This window comes from Pseudonaja textilis, chromosome 1 (genome assembly GCF_049901715.1).
Source record: "Pseudonaja textilis isolate UNSWEBS1 chromosome 1, rPseTex1.2, whole genome shotgun sequence".
In the NCBI taxonomy this organism is placed as follows: Eukaryota; Metazoa; Chordata; class Lepidosauria; order Squamata; family Elapidae; genus Pseudonaja; species Pseudonaja textilis.
In genome coordinates, this window is record NC_141990.1 from 293,975,259 (window position 1) to 293,999,455 (window position 24,197).

The 24,197-nt window shown below is 33.4% G+C and overlaps 1 protein-coding gene and 1 long non-coding RNA gene across 5 annotated transcripts in view; one reads left to right on the forward strand and one right to left on the reverse strand.

Moving 5' to 3' along the window:
- LOC148128257 (uncharacterized) overlaps positions 1-24,197 on the forward strand; it is a 299,527-nt gene that overhangs the window by 256,812 nt on the left and 18,518 nt on the right. The window lies entirely within an intron of this gene.
- The window catches only part of DICER1 (dicer 1, ribonuclease III), a 61,265-nt gene that overhangs the window by 24,802 nt on the left and 12,266 nt on the right, over positions 1-24,197 (reverse strand). For all 4 annotated transcript variants that reach the window (XM_087922128.1, XM_087922125.1, XM_087922126.1 and 1 more), the window contains 13 exons: positions 21,496-21,672; positions 18,706-18,868; positions 18,026-18,156; positions 16,992-17,126; positions 15,058-15,218; positions 14,627-14,795; positions 13,097-13,569; positions 11,096-11,228; positions 8,228-8,470; positions 6,888-7,042; positions 3,834-3,966; positions 2,846-2,921; positions 525-664 (listed from right to left, as the gene is read on the reverse strand). In XM_087922128.1, coding sequence (XP_087778254.1) covers positions 525-664; positions 2,846-2,921; positions 3,834-3,966; positions 6,888-7,042; positions 8,228-8,470; positions 11,096-11,228; positions 13,097-13,569; positions 14,627-14,795; positions 15,058-15,218; positions 16,992-17,126; positions 18,026-18,156; positions 18,706-18,868; positions 21,496-21,639 — 2,256 coding nt within the window. In that variant the 5' untranslated portion in view covers positions 21,640-21,672. The remainder of the gene's footprint in view (positions 1-524; positions 665-2,845; positions 2,922-3,833; positions 3,967-6,887; positions 7,043-8,227; positions 8,471-11,095; positions 11,229-13,096; positions 13,570-14,626; positions 14,796-15,057; positions 15,219-16,991; positions 17,127-18,025; positions 18,157-18,705; positions 18,869-21,495; positions 21,673-24,197) is intronic.

Consider the following 24,197-nt stretch of genomic DNA (forward strand, 5'->3'; position numbering starts at 1 on the left):
AATTAAACACCACTTTATTATGTCTCCACTGTAATTTACATATAAATGAGAAATTAAATAATGAAAGTCATGTGGGTGTAAAATGGGAAAACATCTCTTTTTTGTGCATCCAAATTTCTTGTCACACATTTCCTTTTGGCCTCACTAGAAAAAACTTGTCTTATCACATATAAGAAATCTTATCCTACTCTTATTATTCTGATGCAGAAGTGTACATGATTTCCCAGGTCCTCAACAGAAACTATTTTTTCATTATTACAAGATCCTCTAATTAGCACAGATACTAAAGAATCACTATACTCCTTCTATTCAAGTCAGAAAAATCTTAAACTTATATATGCCGTATCAAATTTTTCAACTGTCAATTTTGAAACATTAGGGGTGCTCAAAAGTTGTGACATAAAGGTATTTTGGTTACTTTAATATAATTTATGTGTGTTTGGTAAGTAACTACACAAATATCATCACTTATAACTGTTTGTTTTATACAGTCACATATAGCAAATCCATAGAACTATACTAACAGCTTTAGGGTAGCATTGCCTTCGTTTTGTAGAACCTGGCCTTCCTGGAACGCTGGTTTCTTCTTCATCATGCAAATCAAGTTCCTCCTCATATTTTACTGTTTCTTTTCCAACTGGCATCAAGTGATCATCTAGTTCACCTAAAATATAAATTAAGAACAAATTATAAATAAAGTAATTCCATAATATAGAAATAATTTTCTCATCCATAAACTAACCTTTGTCCAGTCTTTTATAAAATGCATGTATAAAATCATGAGGGACTGGTCTAAACTTCCTCACCTGTTTTACACAAACATGGTACAATTTCAAAGTATACATAAAAAAATAAAAAATAACCATCTCTTCTTAAAATGGAAAGTTACTGCAGCAGTAATTAAAGGAAACTGCCTGAGTTTAAATTAATGAGGATCTTTTTCAAGATTCTTAGAACATTAAATGCAATATTATTCTTTACAAATCAGTATATAGTATTAGAAGTCTGAGAGCAGTCAATTCAGATTGATTTTATTCATATTTACTCTGAAACAATTCATTAAAATACTCAAATACCAACTTACCAACTATAAACATATATAGGATTGTGTCCTTTTTAAGACTTGAGAATGCTGCAGATCAGTGTGCAAAACTGAGCATTCTTTGCCCCTTCTTCTAATAAGAAACCTGAGCCCCTCAAATAATTAGATATTACTAAGTTCCACAGTGGGATCTTAATAACATTAAGTATCATAAACAGAAGTTGCAGGCGGAGAAGGCAATTGGGAAATGGGCAGGAGTGCTTGACATCACAGCATTATATTTTAACTGTTGTGGTTAGCCGGCAGCAGGTGCGGACGGCTGAGGAGAGCGAGGACTCAGATGAGGGGCCAGAACCATTGCTGCCTTCAGAGATTGTGGGGGCTGGTAGCAGTGATGAGGTTGCCGAGGAGCCTGTGCCAAGTGCGCGTGCGTGCAGGGTTGCTCGTAGAAAAGAGCAGCTGCAGCAGCACAGGCAACTCGGGAATAAGGCTGCAAGATAATGGCCCCTCCTTCAAGAAGACAAAAGCCAGCTGTGAATCAGACATTCTTTGTAGGAAGCAAAAACGTTTTGAAACTCCAGCCTCACGGACATTGCAGTATCTTAGCTGGTATTTGAAGACTCTTGTGTTGTGAAATATTTCTTATCTGTGATTCTTGGCAGCCTCGCAGTTTTGGCAAGGCTTGTGTTTATTAAAGTTAATTAGTTTTGCAGCAGCCTTTTAACCGGGATTCGTAAGAATCATTAAAAGGTTTCTGTTTCCTTTGGTTCGTGTTTGTTTTATTGGAAAAGGGTTTGGATCAGAATATTAACCGAGTATTTCAGGGACAATTTAAAAAAAGACCATCTAAATTCCATTTAAAGGAGAAAGTTTATTTTTGAAATTTTGTTTCCCAGAGGGTTGAGAAAGTTAAAAAAAATCTGGAAGTAGAGCAGTCTATTGTTCTCTCAGAGAATTATTTGAGAATGGATTGAAATTTTTCAAAGTGATTTCAATGGAAGAAACAGAAGTCATTTAAAGAGTACCCTTTTAAAAGAATTGTAGGTGGAAGTTTTACCTTCAGGTTTTATTTCAAGTATTTAACTTACTTAATATAATTTCTATATTGTATGAGGTGAAAAGATGGAAGTGATTTTTTTTTCTTTTGTCTTTGTGAGAGCCAGTTTGGTCTAGCAGTTAAGGCATCAGGCTAGAAACCAGGAGACTCTAAGTTCTACTCCTGTTGTCAGGCTTGGGAGACAAATCAATCAGCCTCATATTAATACAATTTTTGCATTGTGTACAATGAAAAGAAAGTAGCAAGTAATGGGAAAATTAATAAATAAATAAATGTGGGTCTACATAGCCATATTAACCAGTTAAACAACTGGTGGAGGTCAAAGGTGAATCTATATGGAAAATACAGAGAATTAAGCATATTGCCAATATTGTCAGTGCAGTAAATACTTGACCTTCTTGATACTGGTTACAATCATCTGCCAGGACCAAGAGTGGGAAAACCAAATTGTTGTAATAATTCAAGTAACATGGTACTAGATATTGTTATAATTACATACGTGAATTTCCACCAGAGAAAAATACTAAGTACAAAGGTTAGATATGAAAATTATGGTTAGCAGAAAACTATAAAAATGACTTTAAAGAGGACCAGAAGTAAAAACTAACACTGCCAGTTCCAAAAAACCTAAAATGGCATTTTCAGGTATTTCTTTCCCTCTACATTTAAAAAAAATCACAATAAGCGTCAAGATAGTATCAAATGTTCTTTAAGTAAATGATATTGCTTCCAAAAGTTAAACTTACCAATTTTATGCAATTTTTCACAACAAATAAGAGCGACAACTCTTTCTGCTAATCTTGCACAACTCATTGGAGGACCCTGGAAATAAAATTTGAAGCAGGTCTTTAAAAAATTTTATTTCAATAAATAATAATTAAATTTATTGCTTTTTTCATTTCATATTTTAGTTACAATTCATTAGATTAATATCCTATCTTTCCCTCTGGAGTTCATTATGAAATACACAGCATTTTTTTCTTCAAGTTCCTTCCCCCCACCCCCATAACAACCCTGTACAGCAGGTTAGTCTAACAGGCTCAAAGTCACCAAATAAGCATGCATGGCTGGGGTAGACTTATACCTGAACGTTCACCTCAACTAATATGCTATACTGACTCTCTAATAACTAAGAACTGTCATGCATAAAAAATATGTTAAGTGTTGTAAAAGGGATAGGTTTAAGAACATAAAGTAACAGCTCTAAGTAGAACAGATGTTAGTTATATATTTCAAATCTAGCCAATATTTTTGTAAAAAATATATTTCAGGTTATTATAAAACTCAAAGCACATCACTATTTAGACTGAATATTTCATATAAAAGGAAAATATATTATTTTTTCTATACTAAGATGCTTCCATGTTGCTAATAAAAAATCATTAACTTAGCCCTAGAGTTTCTTATGTCTTTTGTACATAATGCTTTGTCATTCAAGCTTTAACAATTAGTTTAATTCAAATAGAGAGAAGAAAGTAAACCTCTTTCTTTGCAACAGTATATATTTCAATGCCTCAAATGACCTCAATTATAACCCACTGATTGATCAATTTCCAGTTGAGACACCTGGGAATCTTGTAACCATATAAAATCCATGGACAAGGTACTTAGCACAGAGTAAACCTTTTATATAACAGCAAGTTATGCATTGCAGGAAAAACAAGTTCAAGCCATGTAAGAGGGAGAAAACACTGTTCACACTCAAAATTTATTTAGTCAAAACAAAATACTTACAACTATTGATGCTCGAAGAGGAGAATTGATAGGTAGATAAAGTGTTGCATAAAATGTGTTATCAAGAAGCTCTCTAGTTTTACACTTTGGAGCCAGATGAGTAAATGGATCACTTGGTAATCTAGCACAATACCTATTTGACACATTTAAAAAAAATAAACATAAAATATTTTTAAAAAGCAAAAGATATTTTATGCTAATATATTCACAAGTTAATAGAAATCAACAGGCAAATGGATAAGTCAATAGTTTTGCACTTATTTCTAAGATTTCCACTCACAGTTAAATGGTTTGATTTAAATATAATACTGTACAATTCTCCCAAGCAGACTGACAATAAAGACAATAAACAGAAGAATCTCGGGTGTTTCTAAGATTGAAATGGATACCTACTGGAAAATTTTATTTGTTAATTGAGTAATATCACATTAAACCAGGAAAAAAAAGGTCTAATAAGATCAGTTTTACTGAATATGCCCAGAAACCTCAGCCTAGTATTCTGTTTCTCATAGTGGTCAAGCAGCTGCCTCTAAGTCAGGGGTCGCCAACCTTTTGGAACTCAGGGACCACCAAACTCATAATTTTAGATCCCAGGGGCCATTAACCGGTTCTGTGGGTGTGGCCTAATTTGTGGGTGTGGCTTGGTGGTCATGTGACTGGCTGGGCATGGCTTGTATGTAAATATTATAAATATTTATATAAATATTGATTTTTTTTTTATAAAAAGGAGCAACTTTTACCAAAAATCAGACAAAGCAAGCAGGCAGATTGAGTTGCTCACAGAATCACAGATTCATTCAGAGAGCTATCTATCTGCCATTGGCTAGATCAGTCTGTCACATAAAATTTGCTTGCAAGCAAACTCATAAAATTAACTCACATCACACCATGCATGCAAATATTGAATTTTTTATAAAAAAGAGCAATTTTTACCCAAAATCAGGCAAAGCAGGCAGACTGAGTTGCTCACAGAATCATTCAGTGATCTATCTATCTCCCATCGGCTAGCTCAGTCTCTCAAATTTGCTTGCTGTGAGTCTGCACTAAATTTGCTTGCAAGCAAACCTTCAGTCCTAAGGGAGGTTCGGCTGTGCTGAGCCGAAGATCTAAAGACTAGCTAGAAAGCAAGAAATCCAACCATTTCATGCTTCCTAGCTAATCTAAATCTCCCGGCACAGCAGAACACCTGATGGTCGGAAAAAAGAAAAATAGCAATTTAGCAGGCAAGTTTTCTGGGTAAGGAGTGAGTGGGCAGGGAGGGTTCCCACGGGCCATGTGGGCAGCACAGCCTTGTGTTTCTGTGCAGCCTGGATTAATTGCTTTGTGGGTGTGCTCTGGGGGTGAGATTTCTCTGCGGCCCACCAAAATTTTCTCATGACTCACCAGTGGGCCGCGGCCCACCGGTTGGCGACCACTGCTCTAAGTTGCTTGGAAGTAGGAGAGAGGCATACCCATTTTCCAACATTGTTCTCTTTGAAATACTACTTGGTAGTATATTCCTCACAACCTGGATGCAACAAATTCAAGATCAATAGTCCTTCGCATCTCAATGAACTTAATTCCTTTTTAAAACCATCCAGTTTGGAGGGCAACACATCAAGTATGAATTACATACTTCATACACTATATAATTAGGAATTAATTATATCCTGTATGATATAATTATGTATTTTGTCCCGAATGATTATCTTAAAACTATTTTCAATCAGCCCACAGTAAATGTTTTTTGAGAAAGGAAAAAGTTCTGTCTACTTTTTCCAGTGCCACGAATTGTTTTATGAAATGCCCAATGTGTACCCAATATTGTTCCCAGCTAAATAATCCATTAATCTACCTTTTCTAGTAAAAATGTTTCTCATAGAAAGTTTTTAATTTATGAACGTAATTTATATAACATTATGTTTTTTATTTTTTTTTCAGTTAGTCATAATTTGAGACTTTCATCATCACTTGAGACTTTCAAGAAGAGATTGGACTGCCATTTGTCAGAAATGGTGTAGGGGGGTTGGACTAGATGACCTACAAGGTCCCTTCCAACTCTGATTATCTGTTATCTATTATAACTGTTAGGAATGATAGTCACCTAACAGTTGGGTTGGAAATATATAAACCAGGATAGTAATTTAATATTGTATCTTTAAGAGAATGCTGTAACTGTGATTGGCTGAGGTTCCTCCAACGGCCATAAGATGGAGCCAGAAACCTGGTTTCTTTCTCCTTGCATTTCCTGTTTTGCCGTATTTGTCTGATCATCGTTCTACTTGGATTGCTGTGAGTTTTTGCAACTGTTAGCAAACTCCATTTACTGAACTTTGCTTATGATACTTGACTTCGTTTTTGGATTATCCCTGGACTGATACTAACTGCTTTAACCGTGTATGATTTGGACTGTTTATTGGACTTTGTTTACCTGTTTACTGGAAATAAAACCTACATTTTACTATTCAGTGTATCTGTATGCTGGTTGTGTGTTATTCAACATCACTCTCACTACGTTTTCCCTGAGTGCACTCATTCTCCTAACGGGGAATATCTCAAAAATAACATGAACCACTCCTTTTTCATAGGTATCATATGCAGAGCTGGCATATACTATCCACTATTATTTCAAGATTTAGCTAAGGATAATGGTGGGGAGTCCTTTATGCTCCCTGAGCTTGGTTGTTTGCTTGCAGATGTTTCATTACCCAACTAGGTAACATCATTAGTACAGCACATATAATGTTATCTAATCATGTAATCAAATGTCTACAAGCAAACGATCAAGCTAAGAATAAGAACCCCATATTACAGAATTATTTGCTTTAAAATTACATTGATACCTCTCTTCCATTTCATTCCCTTCCTATCCTCCAATATTAAATATATTTCAGAAAAAGTATAATAATGAAACAATAAATGGATTTGGTTGTCTTATTTCTTGTAAGACACAAAAATCTTTAGTTTAACCACAATAGACAAATGCTTAAAACAGTTACCAGCATTCAATTAAAAGACCACTTTATATCATATGAAATATAGAGCTAAATAGGGAAACAATAATGGTCATCATACCGATTAATGTGCCCAATAGCAGTGTTTATTGTGACTCTTGGGCCACCATCTTCTGGCCTCAACACATATGGTGGGAAGATGTCATCATCATCTATAATAGGCTCATTTTCTGTTTCACTAATATCAACAGACTTCGAGCATTTGTTCCTCAGAATCTTTTAAAAAATCAATTAATAGAGAATGATAAGAACATTATATAAATTCAGCATTGAGATAAACATTATTAGCAAAAGTGAAAGATACAGAATATTTAAGAATAATTAACATAGAATGAGATTATCTATGGTTTATATCTTTACTAACTTCATATTAGTTCCCAGCCCTTTTAAAGGGAAGAATTATCATAAACACTAATATGGAAGAGGTCACACCAAAATTAACAGTACATTCCAGCTAAGAAAAAGAAACTAACAACACTGACTCAGAGACAATTAATGTTCAAATTCCTTGGTTTCTGTTGGAAAAAGGATAATTGATATATCAGTGCCTTTTTGTGTAATATTTTATGAGTATTAGCATAAAAATTAATTTCTGTATTTTTATAAATATCTCAGTTCTCCAAATGATTCAAAAGAACTGCTTTGGAACATGCAGGAAAAATACGAAATGCTATTTTACAATAGTCAAACCATTTGTGTCTTTAAAAAAGCTGGTAAAACTGCTTCAAAAATGACTCCCAGCTATTTTTGCAATTAGGTGCATGCAAGAATTGCTGATTTCAAAACACGTCTTTTAAAGCATTTACACAAAGTGTGCATGTGAATAAAATATAAAATGTTTTTAACTTTATAAAAATATAAATAAAAGAGGGGACCAGTTTACTGAGAGATGTCTATTAGTTATTAATTCATCTGAAAATCCTATGTTTCTTACTGTATTTAATCGTCTTTCTGTAGATCTTCCAGTATGGATCTCTTATTTGTCCACCTATCTTTGGGCAATATAATCTTCTTAGTGTATTCCTTTTGCTCCTTTAGTTATCAAGACATCTTTCTCAATTAAACCTGGATTCCTATTGTTTCTTTGCATTTCTTCCTCGTTTAAGAAAAACTGATTGACAACTAAATACTGAATCACTATTTTACATTTTTAGAATCACAAAAGCAGTTTAAAAAGCATTTGAGGATGAGTAAGATAACATTACCTTGCATCCAGCCAATTGTTATAATTGTATCAACTGATTTTTGTTTCTAATTTTCCAGTATTTAACACTGTAAGCCGCTCTGGTATTTAGAAGTGGAAAAGGATAAAGCTTATACAAATAAATAAATAACCCGCCCACCCACACCTGTCAATTCCTTTATGATTCAGTGACATACATGGACTTCTTTGCCACATACCTTCTCAATTGCTTTGTAGGTTTTAAGATCTTCTTCAAAACATTTAATTTTGTCTGAATCAGCTAACATAATGTAGTTTGAGATAGGTGCTCTGGCTCTTCCTTTGGATTGCACATAGGAACGATATTCTGTGGGCAAATCAAAACGAACCACCAAATTGCATTTTGGTATGTCAACACCCTCTTCTACAATACTAGTTGCAATTAGCAAGTTGGTTTCATGTGCTCGAAATTTTCTAAGAACCTACAAAGTAACCAAGAAGACATATTTCTAAGATTATTTGTTGTAAAGCCATTATCTTCACAAAAGTTTAATATTCTAATACTTGCAGAACTCTACTTATAGTCCAATGGTTTGGAATATAAAAGTTATAGTTTTTAAAACTGATTTTAATTTTCTTCAATAAAATTAAAAATTCCAACAAAATTATTTTAAAAAGAACACAATAAAAGTACAAAGATAACAGGTTATAATTTTATAAAATAGTTAATTTTAGGAAAATAATTTATACATTCTTTAGTTCACATCTTAATATCAGTTTTTGTTTTTGTCCCCCAATTTATGCTGCATTATCTTTAAAATGCATTATCTTTAAAACTTATTTGCCACTTGTCTAAAATTCAATATATTCTAAAATGTAAGCCCAGGACTCTCCAGATTTTCTTGTCACTGAAGACAGAGAAAGCATTCCTACAATTTGATCGAAGTGCAGTTTTAATTCTAAAAAGGTGTTTCAAGCACAAGCCATTTCTTTTCCTGAGATTTCCAGGCAGCTTTAATGAATAGCAGACTGGTGCTACATTCTCATGTATGAGCTAGGAATAATCCATTGGTTCTTTTATTTACTGTCATTTGATTCATTTGAAAAATAAAATACACCAAACACTAAAATATATTTCTAGTTTATTGAAACAAGCTCATTTAAAGAACATTTAAAGTTTCTGCCATTAATAATAACATTGTTAATAATGGCAATTCTGAACTGTATTTAACTATATATGAACAAAGTTTGGTTACAAAATATGATTATTTCCACTGATTCATATTAGTTAATACTAAAATATTAATTACTTGCAATTTTCAACAAAATGGAGCAAAATGAGCAAAAATCGTTTTCCCAGAAGTAAAATAATAATTTAAAAATCCTATAGCCAACATAGTTCTAAGATCCTTAAATTTTAGTTTAATGAACTAGCAACTAAGAGTATATTAAAATAATAAAAAGAAAACAAGCTTAGTTTTCTAAACATCTACTCATATTTATAACATAGCATGTAAGTCTCATTCAAATGGACACTTAACACTCAAGTTTAATGGTTTAAAAATTCTTAATGCTGATGCTTAAAAGTAAAAAAATCATAGAACAGCTATAGTTACATAATAAAACACAAAAACCAAGTTTCGCTATTACAGTCCTTTTTAAAGCACGATCCAGGTACAAAAGAAGATTGATGCATTTGCCTAGCTTGTACATTTAAAGCTACCTACATTTTCTGGACTAAAAATGCCAATCTGGTAGCTATATTTTATTATATGTGACACAAACAAAATGGAGTTAAATGAGTTAATTATTTGGATAAATAGAAAATATATGAACCAAAACAGAACTCCTCTAAAATGAATTGAATCTGAACATTTCTGGTACTTCGTTTAGCACTGCAAGACTAGAGACCTAGGATAATTTTTCAAACTGGGATAGATTTGTGCCTAACCTCTCTGAATAATGAAAACACTGGAGGAGAGGAGAATAATTACAGGTGTAGATCCTATTGTTAATCACGGTTTTATTGATACTGTGTTCTATCACCAGACCATTTCAGCACCTAGTCCTACTCAGTTCAACTCCGGTACCACGACACACTGGTATTCATTCTGGTTCTTCTCCTTCCCAGCAGCAGAATAATGAGAAAAGGTTGGGGTGGGGTGCTTTTATCAGATCTTGAACTGGATGTTTGTTAGAAAAATGTTTGATTGTCAAGTCCCTCTGTAAGAGCTGCACAGCCATAATCCATTCAAATTTGATGCAAATTGGAAAAAATAAGATTTTATAGATTATTTGCTTCGGGACAAGTGAAGATACAATATTTTAAATGTATATTATACCCTCTCAAAAGAGACTACGATGTAAAGGAAAAAATCAATTGCACATGTCAAAAGTTTCCTGTATTATTTTACAGCTTTCTATTTTGTATCTCATCTTGACCATTAAAAACGTAAGAGTATAAAACCTCATCTCAATAAGTGAAATTGTCAGGCTTGATCTCAGCAAGGGAAAGTTTTGTCTGCAAATTTCATCTGGTTCTGTCAAGAATAGAAATTTGAGATAAAAGAGCCACATGTACTACAAGCACAGATCTGTGTGCACTCTCTCTCTCCCTCCCTCCCTCCTAACCTTAGTCAGTGGGCTTTCAGGATGAAATCAGAAAGGGAAGATAGTTCCAAACTGTCCTGAAGCTAAATATAGATTGTATAGTCCTGAGGCTAAATATGGATTGTATGGTTGGTGCACAATCCACAAATTATGGGAAGATATTTACATTGATTTTACAGAAACAGCAAATTAGATTACAGAACAGAGGAGAAGAAACAGCATCTATTGCTGCCGAAAGATTCATTTAACACTACAGTATTTCCAACAACAAGCTTAATTCTTAATGTTAAGTCAAACGCTATCATTAAAGAAGGGATGAATATTTGGTCTTACTTTTCTATTTTTTAAAATACATATATACACTTTATTTCAGCAGCTTTACATACATTCCTTTTATATACGGATATTCACAACATTCAAGATGGGGAAACTTTAATGAAGGGTTCTAATGCAAGAAAATACACCACATTTATATACAATTATTTCATTAAAGTTACCTCTTCCTGCTTTCGGAATTCTATTTCCATCTGTTTGCTACGGGGCTGATTCTTTCCAATGCCATGTCCAGTTATAAAATTGCTGCTGATGTAAGCCAGCTCTGGGTCTTGTTTGCCAGCTTCTTTTATCAACCTAAATATATTACACATATTTTGGAAGATGCATAAATTTAAAAAAAGTGTAAGAATTTTTGGGATATACAATACTGAAAGTAGAGGTATGGTAATTGATTTTCTTACCAGGATATATACACAGGTTTTATTCATTCTTTTAAATTATTTAAACTCAAATCCACTGACAAAGAATGTTTTACATGTCTTTCATATCTTATACGTGGAACATGTTTTTAATATATCTTACATGTGAAACAGAAAGTTAATATAAAAGAAGTATGGTTCATGTATGTTTAAATCTTCCTAAAATCTAGTAAAGTTTTAATTTTTTAGATTAAAAAAATTATGGGAAACTAATAGTAATATGAACCTATCTGACATCTTTCAAAAATTTATTTTTTCTTATTTGTGGCAAACAGTGAACAATAAAAATACACATATACATTCCTACAGATGTTCATAGGCATATGCACAGAAATTAAAGGACTTCCCCCAAACTAGGTCATTTTTACTTAAAATGAATCTTTAAAGTATATATTTTCATACTGTTTGCCTAAAATACAGATATTAAGTTTCATGTAATTCACAATAATCGGGTTTAATCAGGAAAACCATAAAACTATTTTTGCCAGAATAACTTCAGAAAAATAAATATAAAATGAAGTGAAAAATTAAAACAAAATCTAAATTAGGCATTTGATAATAAAAACTTTGTTGTTGTAAAATTCTCAAGATGATGAGGATTCTGCATGAACTATGCAACCCTACTACAGATATTCAGTTTATTTGCTTTCTTCCTGGTCTACCATTTAGCATTCTTTTGCGATTGAACATAAGTCTTAATTGGTTCTCTTTGGAGTTTCCTTTAGGATTTTTTTTTTAAATCATGAAACAGGCTTGTACTCTTATAGGCTCTCAGGTTTTTCCAAGCCTTCTGATTGTTTTTCTTACATGAAATAAATAGAATAATACATATAGCTATCTGATTAATTCTCTGGCTTTTGAGAAAATACATATTGGCTGAGCCATATGGCTGACTATATATAAGGGGAATTTGTAGCAACCAGAAGAGAAAGGAGAAATATTCATTATAGTACTTTACTTGTGGTCTCAGCTAAAGAAATAACATAATGAACAAATATGAAACAGAACAATCCTTTGTAGGACTGTAGTACATAGCAGAGATCATCACAGCCATTTTTATTTTTTTATCTTGCCTTTATTAATAAATATTATTAAATTATACAAATTTTACTTTAATTATATTTTATTATGATTGTGATTATATTAAATAACATGATTAAATAATTCAAGGCAGCAAACATATCTAATATTCTTTTCTCCTATTTTCCCTACACCACCACCACTTTTGAGATGAATTGGGTTGATTAACTGATCCTAAGTACCCAGAGAGCTTTTCTGTACATTATAAACTGGGATTAGAACTTAGTCTCTTAGTTTATAGCTAGGTATCTTAACCAGTTGAAGATATTGGCCATTTCAAATACAAGCCCATAGTGTTTTTAGTTAGTAATGGACAAAATGAGCCATAGAAAGCTGGAAACTAGAATTATGCTGAAGAGAAATTAGCAAGGAAGAATGGAAGAAAAATCTCCCTACCCCAGGGAGATATATTTTTTTTTTAAAAAAGAAAATGTAAAGTTTATATTTAATTTTTTTGTTTCTTTACTGTAGGAGGAAAAATAGGAATACACATCGCTAAATTTGATTTTAAAACAATGAAGAACATTTTTGTGAGTCTATGTGTCCTTTGCTAAGTGGTTAGTATGTGTATTATTGAATGGCTGAACAGTTATTCCAAATTAATGCTATGCCCTTTTGTTACATACAACACTTTTTGTTTTATTAAGATAGATAGATATATACCTGTTTAACACAACTGCAGTGTATCTTCGTTCCACAAAAATAATTCCACATAAAATATTGGTAAACGGAGAAGGAAAGTTTGTCTCTGTCTTCTCCTTCTCTTCTATTTCTTCATCCTCATCATCATCCTCAGAATCACTCCAAGATACATAATTATCTTGATTCCTATTATTATACCATTCAACACTTTCAAATTGTTGCCGTTCATAGGGTTTATATTTGCGCAAGATTTCAAGCAGTTTTATTACTTTTGGGGTTACAAATTTCAGGTCAAGTGAGGCAGGTGAGAAGTGCTCTTCACAGAGTGCATGAATTTTTCTTAGGAAAGTATCTGTAAACAATAAAAATTTCCTGTGCAGCTCCTCTTGCTCATGCTTAATGTACTTCTGTAGCTCTCTCACCATCATCCCAGCTACTTTATCTGCACACCACGGTCCCAGAACAAGCAACACTGCCCGGCAGTCTGACAGTATCTGCAATCAAAGAAAAATTTATCAATTCAATATAGCATACACATGCACATGTATATTCTATTATTAGTTTAATCAGTAATCAATTTCATAAGAATTCAAAAGGATACCAGTAAAGAATATATCTGCATTTTCATTTCTCATGAGGTTGGAATTGAGTAAATTATTAATACAAATCAAATTCATATCAGTTACATTATTATTTTTCAAACTAAAATACATACCAGAATAAGCAATGAATATGCAAGATTAAAATGAGGGGAAATAAATCATAATATTGGGGTAATGATTGGATTTGTAATGTATGAATACAAATCTGATTCACAGAAAACCAGGTGATTTCTTTGGTCTTCCTAGTTGGGATTCCTGCAGGTTTAAGGGAACTCAGTTGCCATAGTTCACTTATACAGATATTTTTCCTTCCTAGTGTTTTCCTAAAGTGCAGGGTCTGCTTTCTTTCTTTTTTTTGTAATAAACTTTGTGTTGGTTCTGACAGAAATTGACTGATTGGCTTTTCACCTGAGCCTGATGTTTTGAGCTAGATTCACCAGCTGGCTTTTATGCCTAAGGGAGGACTAGAACTCAAGTCTTCTAATTTCTAACCTGGTACCTTAACCACCAGACTAATTATATAAATAACTACATAATAGATGCATATCCTAAAATTAATATTTAAAAAATAAGCTAACTCAACAAGGATCAGGTTTTACAACATCTATTTAAAAACAAACAAGATAATCCAAAGTATTTTTAATTTATATACATTTATACATTTCATATTATTGTTTCTTGCCCATTCCTAGTAAATTATGAGAGAATTCTGCAACTTGTCTCTAACTTAATCTTAAGTACAATACATGTATTTTTAAAATTCTCAGCTTTGATCTTTAGAGTTTACAAAGTCTATTTTAACTTTCTAAACTAATTAGCTATTAATACAAAAATCATAAAGAATGAAGCAGAATGTTTATGAAGGTAAAAATTTTATGTAAAATTATATGACTTAAAATATAGTAAAGCAATTTTAATAATATAATGATACATAAATTGTTGTCTATACCTGCTTAGAAATTAAGATAGAATCTCTTTCTCTACAATGTACAGATATGTTGCAATCATTCAGAAAGCTAAGCGCATCATCCAGCTCTGTTAACAGTCTTCCATAAAGTCCACTTTTGTCAGAGTATGGCCCGCAATCCACCACAATCTCACATGGCTGAGAAGTATATCTTTTCCATGAAAAAACAAAAAAAATGTTTATAACTGTTGACAATTGATAAATGCAAGACATTAATAATTAAGAGGTTGCATAGTATTTAAAAATTATAGAAGACCATGAAGATACAATACGCAAGCTGATATTATCAAAGCAGATTTAAAATTCGATTAAATAAACAAAATGCTGACATTCTAGATATACACAATCATTTCATCCTTTCCATATAAACGTTCATGAATATTCAATGTTCAGTCAAATATGTGGTAAGATACCTGTCCAAAACTACTAAATCAGTTGCCGTTTCAGCACTGCTCTTTAAAATTTTCTCCAGTTTCTGAATCTTCTCCTCTAACTCTGCTGGATCACATTTTCCATTTAAAATGGAAGCGGTTAATCCCAAGATTCGAGGACAGGATGGACAACTCTCACAAAGCTGAAAATAAATCAGAAGGAAATCCAAGGGTACATTCAAATACAAGGCTTGGTAGCCATTCCACAGGTGAACTTACAAACCACCCCCCAACCTTCCTTATGAGACTGCATTAAAATAATATAGCTGTTTTATTCCACTGTGTAGTCCCAAAGGAGGAAGTCCAATTCTTATTGTGCCAGAATTTTAAAGTTCCACAGATTAACTTTATAGATTCTGCAGTATCTTGATTACTTAAGTAAATTCCCTACATCTTTTTATTTCATATTTGGCAGTGAGAGATAATATTCTCCAAATAGATAATTTTAGTAACACTTGCAAACATCAGTTACTAAGTATAATTAACAAAATAAATCTCAACAAAGAAATATGTTTAATATAAAATAACTTTGCACACTTGTAAAAAAATAGCTTGCCACTGGCCATTTGGCTCCGATAGACCCAATTCTTCTTTCATTCACTTTAGTAAAATTTGCTGAGTAAAAGCATATGCTCTATTCACCTGTGAATCTTAGCAGGAGACAGACTCTGTTAATTTCTTCAATGAAAAAGCTGCTATCAGAATGAATAATATATTTTTACTATGTCAGTACCTAGTTATAAAAAGTAAGTTGAGAATGACTTAACAACCGGTTGTCAGCAACCATTCAGTAAAGATTGCCCTCACCAAAGGTACTTACGACCCAGTTCTGAAGGCCTGGGTCCCCCCATGGTCATGTGACTGCATTTTGGGCTCTTGACAACTGTCCTACATTTATGGTCATTTGTAGCATCCTATGGTCATGTGACTGCAAATTATACTTTTTGACTAAAATTGGTGTTTACTTCTAGTGTTCTGTAAAAGCGCCCCTTAGTGAACAATAGTTTCCTTAATGACCACAGCATTCAATTACCAGATTCACCTAACGTCAATGTTTTGCTTAATGATTGCTGTAAAAACAATCATAAAATCAGGCTGGTCATGTGAAGACCTACTTTACAATTCTCACAATAATTGTAATAGGCAGTCTCCATAAAGTTGTAAGTCAAGGACTACCTGATAGTAAACCATATTTGCTAGCCACTGCAATTTTTGCATTGGAAAGACTTCTTCGAAAATATATATCCCACTATGAGTGGTACATAAACACTAGATGGGAAGGCTATGAACTATCTAAGTTAGGAATGTACAGCCCTTCATATCTGAAGACAAAAAGGTATAGACAAATATGCTTTTGCAACACACTTCACTAGAAACTTTCTCAAAGCCTACATAATAGCTGCAAGATTCCAGGAAATAACGTATTTGAGGTAAGGAAGCACCAATAGTATGGTAGTAATTCTTGACTTAGAACAAGTCACCTAACAATCATTTAAAGTTAAGATGGGTCCATAAAATACTTCAGGCTATTGTAAAATGTCCCCTCTTGCAGTCCCAGACTGCATTTTAGGTAGGTACTTGGTACGGTTTCTGGCAAAAACAAAACAAAACAAAACACCCTTTAGAAGAATAAGCTTGCTCTTATGTTCACTTAACAACTGTGTATTCACAACCACAGTAATTTACTTAATAACCCCTGCAAAAAAGTAAGAAAATCTGGTTTGCTCATGTGGGTGCTTTGACTGACTAGAAATCTGGTCCTAATGGCGACTGTGAGTCAAGGACTACCTGTATTCGCTGCCTGCTTCAAAAGACCTTTTCAGCTTATTTGTAATGCTGTACATCTTATACTTTTCCTAACTGATGTACACTGAAAATTGAAGAGTAAGTGTTCAATACCTAGCTGAGTAATATACCTTCATAATTTCTCTATAAGGATGATCCTGGATTGCAAGATGGCACTCATCAAAAATAAGGAGATTAATGTTTGAGAGGGCTAAATGTTCATTTTTTAAAACATTCAAAGCGATTTGACAGGTCATAACCAGAACCTGAAAAAACGTAAGACAAAAATAGTATTACTGCTATGGAAAGAACTAAAGATTACTCAATTTAATCAACATTAAAATTGAACATTTGTTTATTTCTACATAAAAAGTATCTGTAACATAGAATTTGGCCTTTTATTTAAACTTCTGGCAACATGATGTGAAATGCATTGTAATCCTATTCAAAGGCTGCTCAAATTGAATAACATCCTACTTTTTCAAATTAGACAATATTTGTAGAGTTGTTCTAGAATGCTCATTCCTATTAAAGAAAGCCAAGGAAACAAAGTAGAGATTGCCATTCTACAATTTTAAAATTCTGTTATGAAGAAAACTAGACCTTAGATTAAAAAAAAACCTTAAGACATTTTTGCTGTAACACCTAATTGACAAAGATTCAGAGAAATACCAATTAAAGATAAAAATCCCTTAAAGTTGTGCATTTGAGCCAACTTTCCTCTTCTTAAAAAACTGTGCCTGGGGGGGACTAGAACCTAATTTCTAGCTTGGTGGCTTAAGGGCTAAACTATGCTGACTTTCAAACAGACCTTAGGACTTCTTATTCCTCATCCTTCAACTCCAGACCCTTGCTTCTGTTTATATAAAGAGCAATCTAGAGAACCACTAGGAAATTTATCAAAATAGTTTTTATTTAGATATTATTTTTCATATAACATTACACAAGTAATAGATTAAGCTACAGACTTTGATATTCCACGTAAATGGGTAAGATTATATTTAATGTTGCCAGTTCTCATATTTTTCCTAATTCTATTCTATCCATATTCAAAGAATATTTATGACATTTATGTTATGTTTGATTGAAATAACACACAATTCTTTACTAGATAAAATTAATCATGGTGTCAAATTTATAGTATAAAAATACGAAGATACCTTACCTGATACTTTGCAAATTCCTGGTTCCATCTCTCTTTTGTCCATATGCCTGTTATTTCCAAACTTGAATATTCTCCCACTTTGAGATCTGAATGTGTCTTAACAGTTGATACTTGCTGAGCAACTTGGTTTGCTTTATAGGGGAAAAAAGACATGTTAGGGATAGTAAAACAAATACATTCACATATATTCTCAAGTACACATGCAACTTTTTAATCTTTTCTGTTCAATGGCCTGATTCTTGCAGACTAACCGGACAAGTCCTTGCTGTTTTCCTGCCAAGGTTTACTTTTAGAAGTGGTATGTCACTGCCTCATTCCTAGGGCTGAAAGAAAGTGATTTGGTCCAAGATCACCCATCTGGCTTTGTGCCTAAGGTAGGACTAGAATTCAGTTTCCTGATTTCTAGCCTGATGCTTTAACCACTACATCAAACTGGCTCTCCTACACATATACAATTAGAATCATCAATATTAGATCTACAAAAAGTAGACTCTTTTCACTTTGATTATTTCTTACAGAATGATTATGTTCAATTCTTAACATCTACAGCTCTACAGTTTCAATTTCATATTGCCTATTAACAAGTCATTATTTCATTTTCTTGTTTTAAACCTCCAGTCTACTTTTATTTTAAAATTAAAAATGATCTCCTTATTGATTAAATTACATTAAATCCATACCGGAATTAACCAAAAATACTGTTCTTTTTCCTTTTTTGTTGAAGTCTTCACGGATCTGATAAGAAAGTTCTTTAATGAGTAGCACTGCAATAAAAGTCTTCCCTGAGCCAGTGTTCAAACAGACAATAGTATTGTGATCCAGAGCTGCTTCCAGGAGTTCCACCTAAAACAAACACATTTTTATTTTTTCCTTGAATAAGTAAGATTTCATACTAATCAATCATTTTCAAGTCATAGATAACTTGAAATACAATGGCTCAGCACTATGGGAATTTTTTTCTGGATTCAGAGTCCTGCTTGCAAAGCAGTTGCAGGCTGTGGCTGGGAGGGCTTAAAACAATTACACCTTGTGCTCTATTTCCATCCATTTCTGAGACAGGAAGCTTTGCTCTTGGCTGTCACCTTACAGAGGGACTATTGCAATTCGTTCTACATAAAGCTGCCCTTGACAACCGCTGGAGAACTTAAACTGGCTGAGCATATACCAGCTCAAGTAGGTATGGGGATATTTTGGTTTATTAACACAGCACCAGTCCTGTGTGATTTGCACTGGCTGCTAGTTAGCTCCTACCAATGACAGATTTTGCAATCCGATTAGATTACAACAGGAGGCCTACTTCAGGGCTCAATATCTGGCAACCAGGAAACTAAAAGACTTTCTCTATGAATGATGAACACTTGTTTCACAAAAATTATTGGTTCAGGATCAGAACAAGTGTAGGAGATGACCGGGCTCAGTCTGAGGCAGAGGACAAAAGCATCATCAGTCTTGAATCCCTTCCCACCCACAAGAGATCTAAGTCCAATTCACTTTGAATTTCACTGACTCTTATCTACCACCAATTTGCTTTGACCATTTGTAGTTCAGATTCTTGTAGAGAGCTTAAGCTTACAATAAACCTTAATATTCATTTGAACAGACTGGACTTCCCCAGTGCATTAATCAACTACTCCTCTTTACCAAAATTTTCACAGACTCTGGAATACCCAAGCCGTAGCTTCTGACCCCAGAGATGCCGCAACAGTGGACCAACCAGACATATGCTCTATCAGCAAGATGACAAATGGCATAGAAGACAATATGAGGAATTTTGCAGAAATATTCAACAACTGTTAAAGCAAGTACAGATTCTGATTTAACATGGGGCTCTGCAATGACCCTATTCTGTATAATTTCCTAAACTTCCTCACCAGATTCAGAGACCACTTTGGAGACCCTATGCGGATGGAAATTGCCAAATAACACATCTGCTAGCTCCACCAGAGCATCAACTCTTATGAGAACATAGGTTGAAGACTTCAAGCTCCTTGTAGCAGATCTCAATTGGAATAAGCCAGCCTTAAGAGCACAATTCAAGAGCGAGCTCCATACTCACACAACTGATACAATATGTTTCCCATGGTCTGCAAGACTTTTAACCTTGTCACTATAACAACTGAGTTTTGACTCGCAGCACTTTTAGCAGTTCCAGCCAGTCTCTTCTAAAGCCTTTTTAAAGAACATTTTTCTCTCAGACCTCTCCCCAGTTTTAAAAATTATTGAGAACCCCAAATAACTTTTGTTCTCCCCAGTTTTAAAAATTATTGAGAACCCCAAATAACTTTTGCTTATAAGGTTTATATTAACCGATATTTACTGCATTGAAAATTACAGTTGACATGTTTGCTGCCATTACCACTTGTCATAATTGTTTGATAGGATTTTAACATTGTATTGTTTTTCAACATAGGCTGGAAAATATTTTGATTTTGCAGCTCTCTGAGAGGGCTTGGGGATTTCTAGGAGTCCTATGACCATACCTTGAGGAACATTGTTCTAGACCTAGATCATGGTTTTAGATACCAGAGTATTTGTGTATTTTTGTTAGTGAATCATGTAATCTCAGTTCTTAGTTTACATCCAGGTTTTGGAAGGTCCTCTTTCAGCTATTAGACATTCTTATTCACTTGCCAACTTCAAATTATCTGCCCCCTAATGGACACTCAAGAGAGAATGAACTAATATCAGAACAGTACTTGAGGTGCCATGTCTTACAGCTGGACTGAACTGCTGTCTCTCAAAGAATTTGCCTGAGCAACTCAACACATTTCTCCATAGGTATGTCTCCCTGTCAAGCAATCTATGGTTTCCCTCTAGAATTCTAGCATCAACTGGAATTCCCCATACTTTGTTCTTCTCAGGCTTGGCAACTTTAAGATGTAACAAATGTTAGGTCCCAGAATTCCCTAGCCAGCAAATTGCTAAGGTTGAGAAATGCCTTGGATTTTCTACAAGAAAGACAGGTTAATCATTTCTTCTTAAAGGAGCACTTAGATTTGACGAAGGTTGCAATGAAGCAACATTTATGATAAAAGTAAAATAGATAATGTATCCTAAATTATGCAAATCAAACAAAAGGCAAAGAATCATTTTTATACTTAGCTAAGAATAAAAACTGTTGATTTTCTTTCTTTCTATCCACCTTTCTCATTACAATAATAATCTATTATGAACAGGCTATGATTCCCTGGTGCATCAAGAGGGAAATGGGAAAACCCAATAGAAACATTATATTTTATGCATTGTTCTTTCAATTAAGACAAATAAGTTGATATAGTATCACTTTCTAGATACTATAGTACAGTACTTCAACTTTGAAATTCCTGGACACAAAATGGTAAGAGAGATTACTGTATTTTTTCTACTTCTAATGTTAACAACTAGAGACGAAAGTATCTATAATAAACACATAACTTAACAGAAATATAAGACACACATATTTTCATTGTAAATAGCATTACACTTAGTACCTGATATTTTCTTGGTGTGTAAATATTATCATGAATTGCTTCTTGTTGCCATGGTAGTCCAAAAAAAGGACCCATTGGAGAGGAAGCTGGGGTCATGAGTTGTAGTCCTGCCATGTTGAGGGGTTGAAAAGCAGGGCTTTTCATTCATTCATCCAGTGTTTCTTTCATAGCATTTTCCTGCACAGCACAACAACATTACAACTATTTACTAATCATTTACGCACATGTACATATTTAAAATGTACATTTTTAAAAGTTTTAAAACTTTTTAAAATAAAAAGTGACACAAACACAGAACCCCAGCAGACAATCCAACCATGAAAAGCATATTACCACCCTAACTGGGTAGCATTCTTCTAATAAGTAAAAAAGAAGGGTGCAACCTTTATTTGGGTCAAAAATAAAAAAGGAAAGAAAAGAAAAAAGGCTTTTAGTAGCATGCGGAATCTATACTTCAAAAAGCATATAGGAGCAGGATAAAGAAATAGGCAAGCCCCAAACTAAAACCTGAATTGATTTAAACTAAATTATAGTATATTACAATAATTCTGACTATATTGAGATTAGTCAAATTCTCACCTGTCAGATTAAAATTAACAATTCTGTGACTTCAGGGGAAACAATTGTGAACTAACACATCTCTGAATGAGATGAGACAACGACCATGGCAGAAACTGAAGAACCAGTGAGTAGACTGGTCCTAAAAACCTCTTCTGTCTATCCAAAGCGTTAACAGAAATTCAAGACTTTGTGATTTCAGAAACTGAACATTAGAGGGGATTAAAGATTCCAGGTAGAAAAGAAAAGGAAAGTGTGCCCTTTGGTTTTGGTTTAATTTACAAAATAACACAAAATATTATGACATACAAAATATTGCAGATTGCTGAAGAATGGAATTAGCAGGCACAATACAGTCTGCTGCTATGGATAGATTATTTCCAAAAGTTGTTAAGAAATGATGATGTAAAAGCAATGTTTTGAGAGATTTACAGGATAAAAAGGTGAAGCAAATTTTGTCTGATACAGTTGCCATAGAAATATTACAGAAACATTAAAACCACTGGAAAATAGAATAGATTATAAAACAATTAAAGTGAAAGTACCAATGAGTAGTACCAAGTACCAAGAGCATTCTAATGGTTATACAAAAAAGTGGCTACAGACTTAAATAAGTCTTTAGCCACTCTTACGTTTCCCTTTCCCTTTTTTTTGCAGCTTTTACAGGTAGTCCTTGACTTCTGACCATTTATTTAGCAACTGTTTGAAATTATGACGACACTGAAAAAAGTGACTTACAACCAGTTCTCCCTCTTACAACTGTCACAGCATCCCTGCGGTCACCTGATCGCAACTCACAAGCTTGGCAATCTGCAAGTATTTACAAGAGTTGGAGCGTCCCAGGGTCACTTGATTGCCACCTGAAACCTTCCCAGTCTGTTTTTTGAGAAGTCAATGGGGAAAGCTAGATTTTTTCTAATGACCATGGCAAAAATGGTCATTCAATCTGATGCAACTCACTTATTGACAGCATTGCTCAGTGACAACAGCTCCAGTCCCAATTGTTGTCTTTAAGTCAAGGATAGTCATATTATTTCTTTATCTCCCTAAGTTTAAGTTTAAATAAAGTTTATTTAAATTTAAGTTTAGCTTAAATTTGCTTTTACTACTGTAAATGAAAATTTCAATACATATATGTATTTTAAATTGACAATTCACAGCAACTTTTAGGCTAAAGTGAATGTTGGTTGTTCGCTCATACCATCCTAAGAGTTTCACAATACATGGATATTAACTTATAACTTCTCTTTTTTTCCTTTTTTAATCAAATTATTTTATTCAAAAAAATTAAAATACAAAATTCCAAAAGTTTTTAAAACAACAAGCAAACAAAAAGAAAACATAGCAAACAAGACATTAAAAAGTGAATTGGGAAAAATACTAACACCTATTATCCCTAGTTTAATATTTATATTTTACTCCAATATTAATATCCCACCCTTTATGAAACATATCCAAAGATTTTTAAATTACTAAAAACTCTCTGTTAATAAATTGTTAATCAGCTCAGAGAAGATTTTCCATGGCATCTTATCATTCCAAATCCTCCCAAAAGTTATCAGTAATTTGTCCTGGATCAAATATCCATGTTCATTTTTTAATTCAACCTCATCAATTGTTGTTTGATTAAATATAAATTCAATCTCCAAAATCAGTCTATCTTCCCCAGTCCAGATGAAATTGGTTCCTAATTAAATGTGATAAATCAAACTAATCTCATTCAATCTTCCTCGGAAAGACCAATTTGTCACTTCTCCATGCAGTATAATTCCTGTTGTTGTAAAAGACTGCAGGTTTGAAGTTCAAAGAGGTATATGCAATCAACTAAATTAGTCCTAAATCTATATAGTCCCAATTTGTGACAGATTGATTGATACTAAATCACACTTCTTTTGTGAATCTGACTTACCCAGATACTAGATGCATCTGAGCATTTTCCACAGACATTATCATTTCATCAAACTTTTCAAAAAAAACCTTTCAACCAAAGATTGAATGTTACCAAATGGTCTTTTCAACCAGCCCTGCTTGTCAATAATTCAATACATTATTGCTGTGTGAGTTAGCCAAAGAACCAAGAACATTGAAGCAGAGTGAAAAAATATTGTCTGAATATTTTCGACCCAAAATTAAAAGAAAAATGA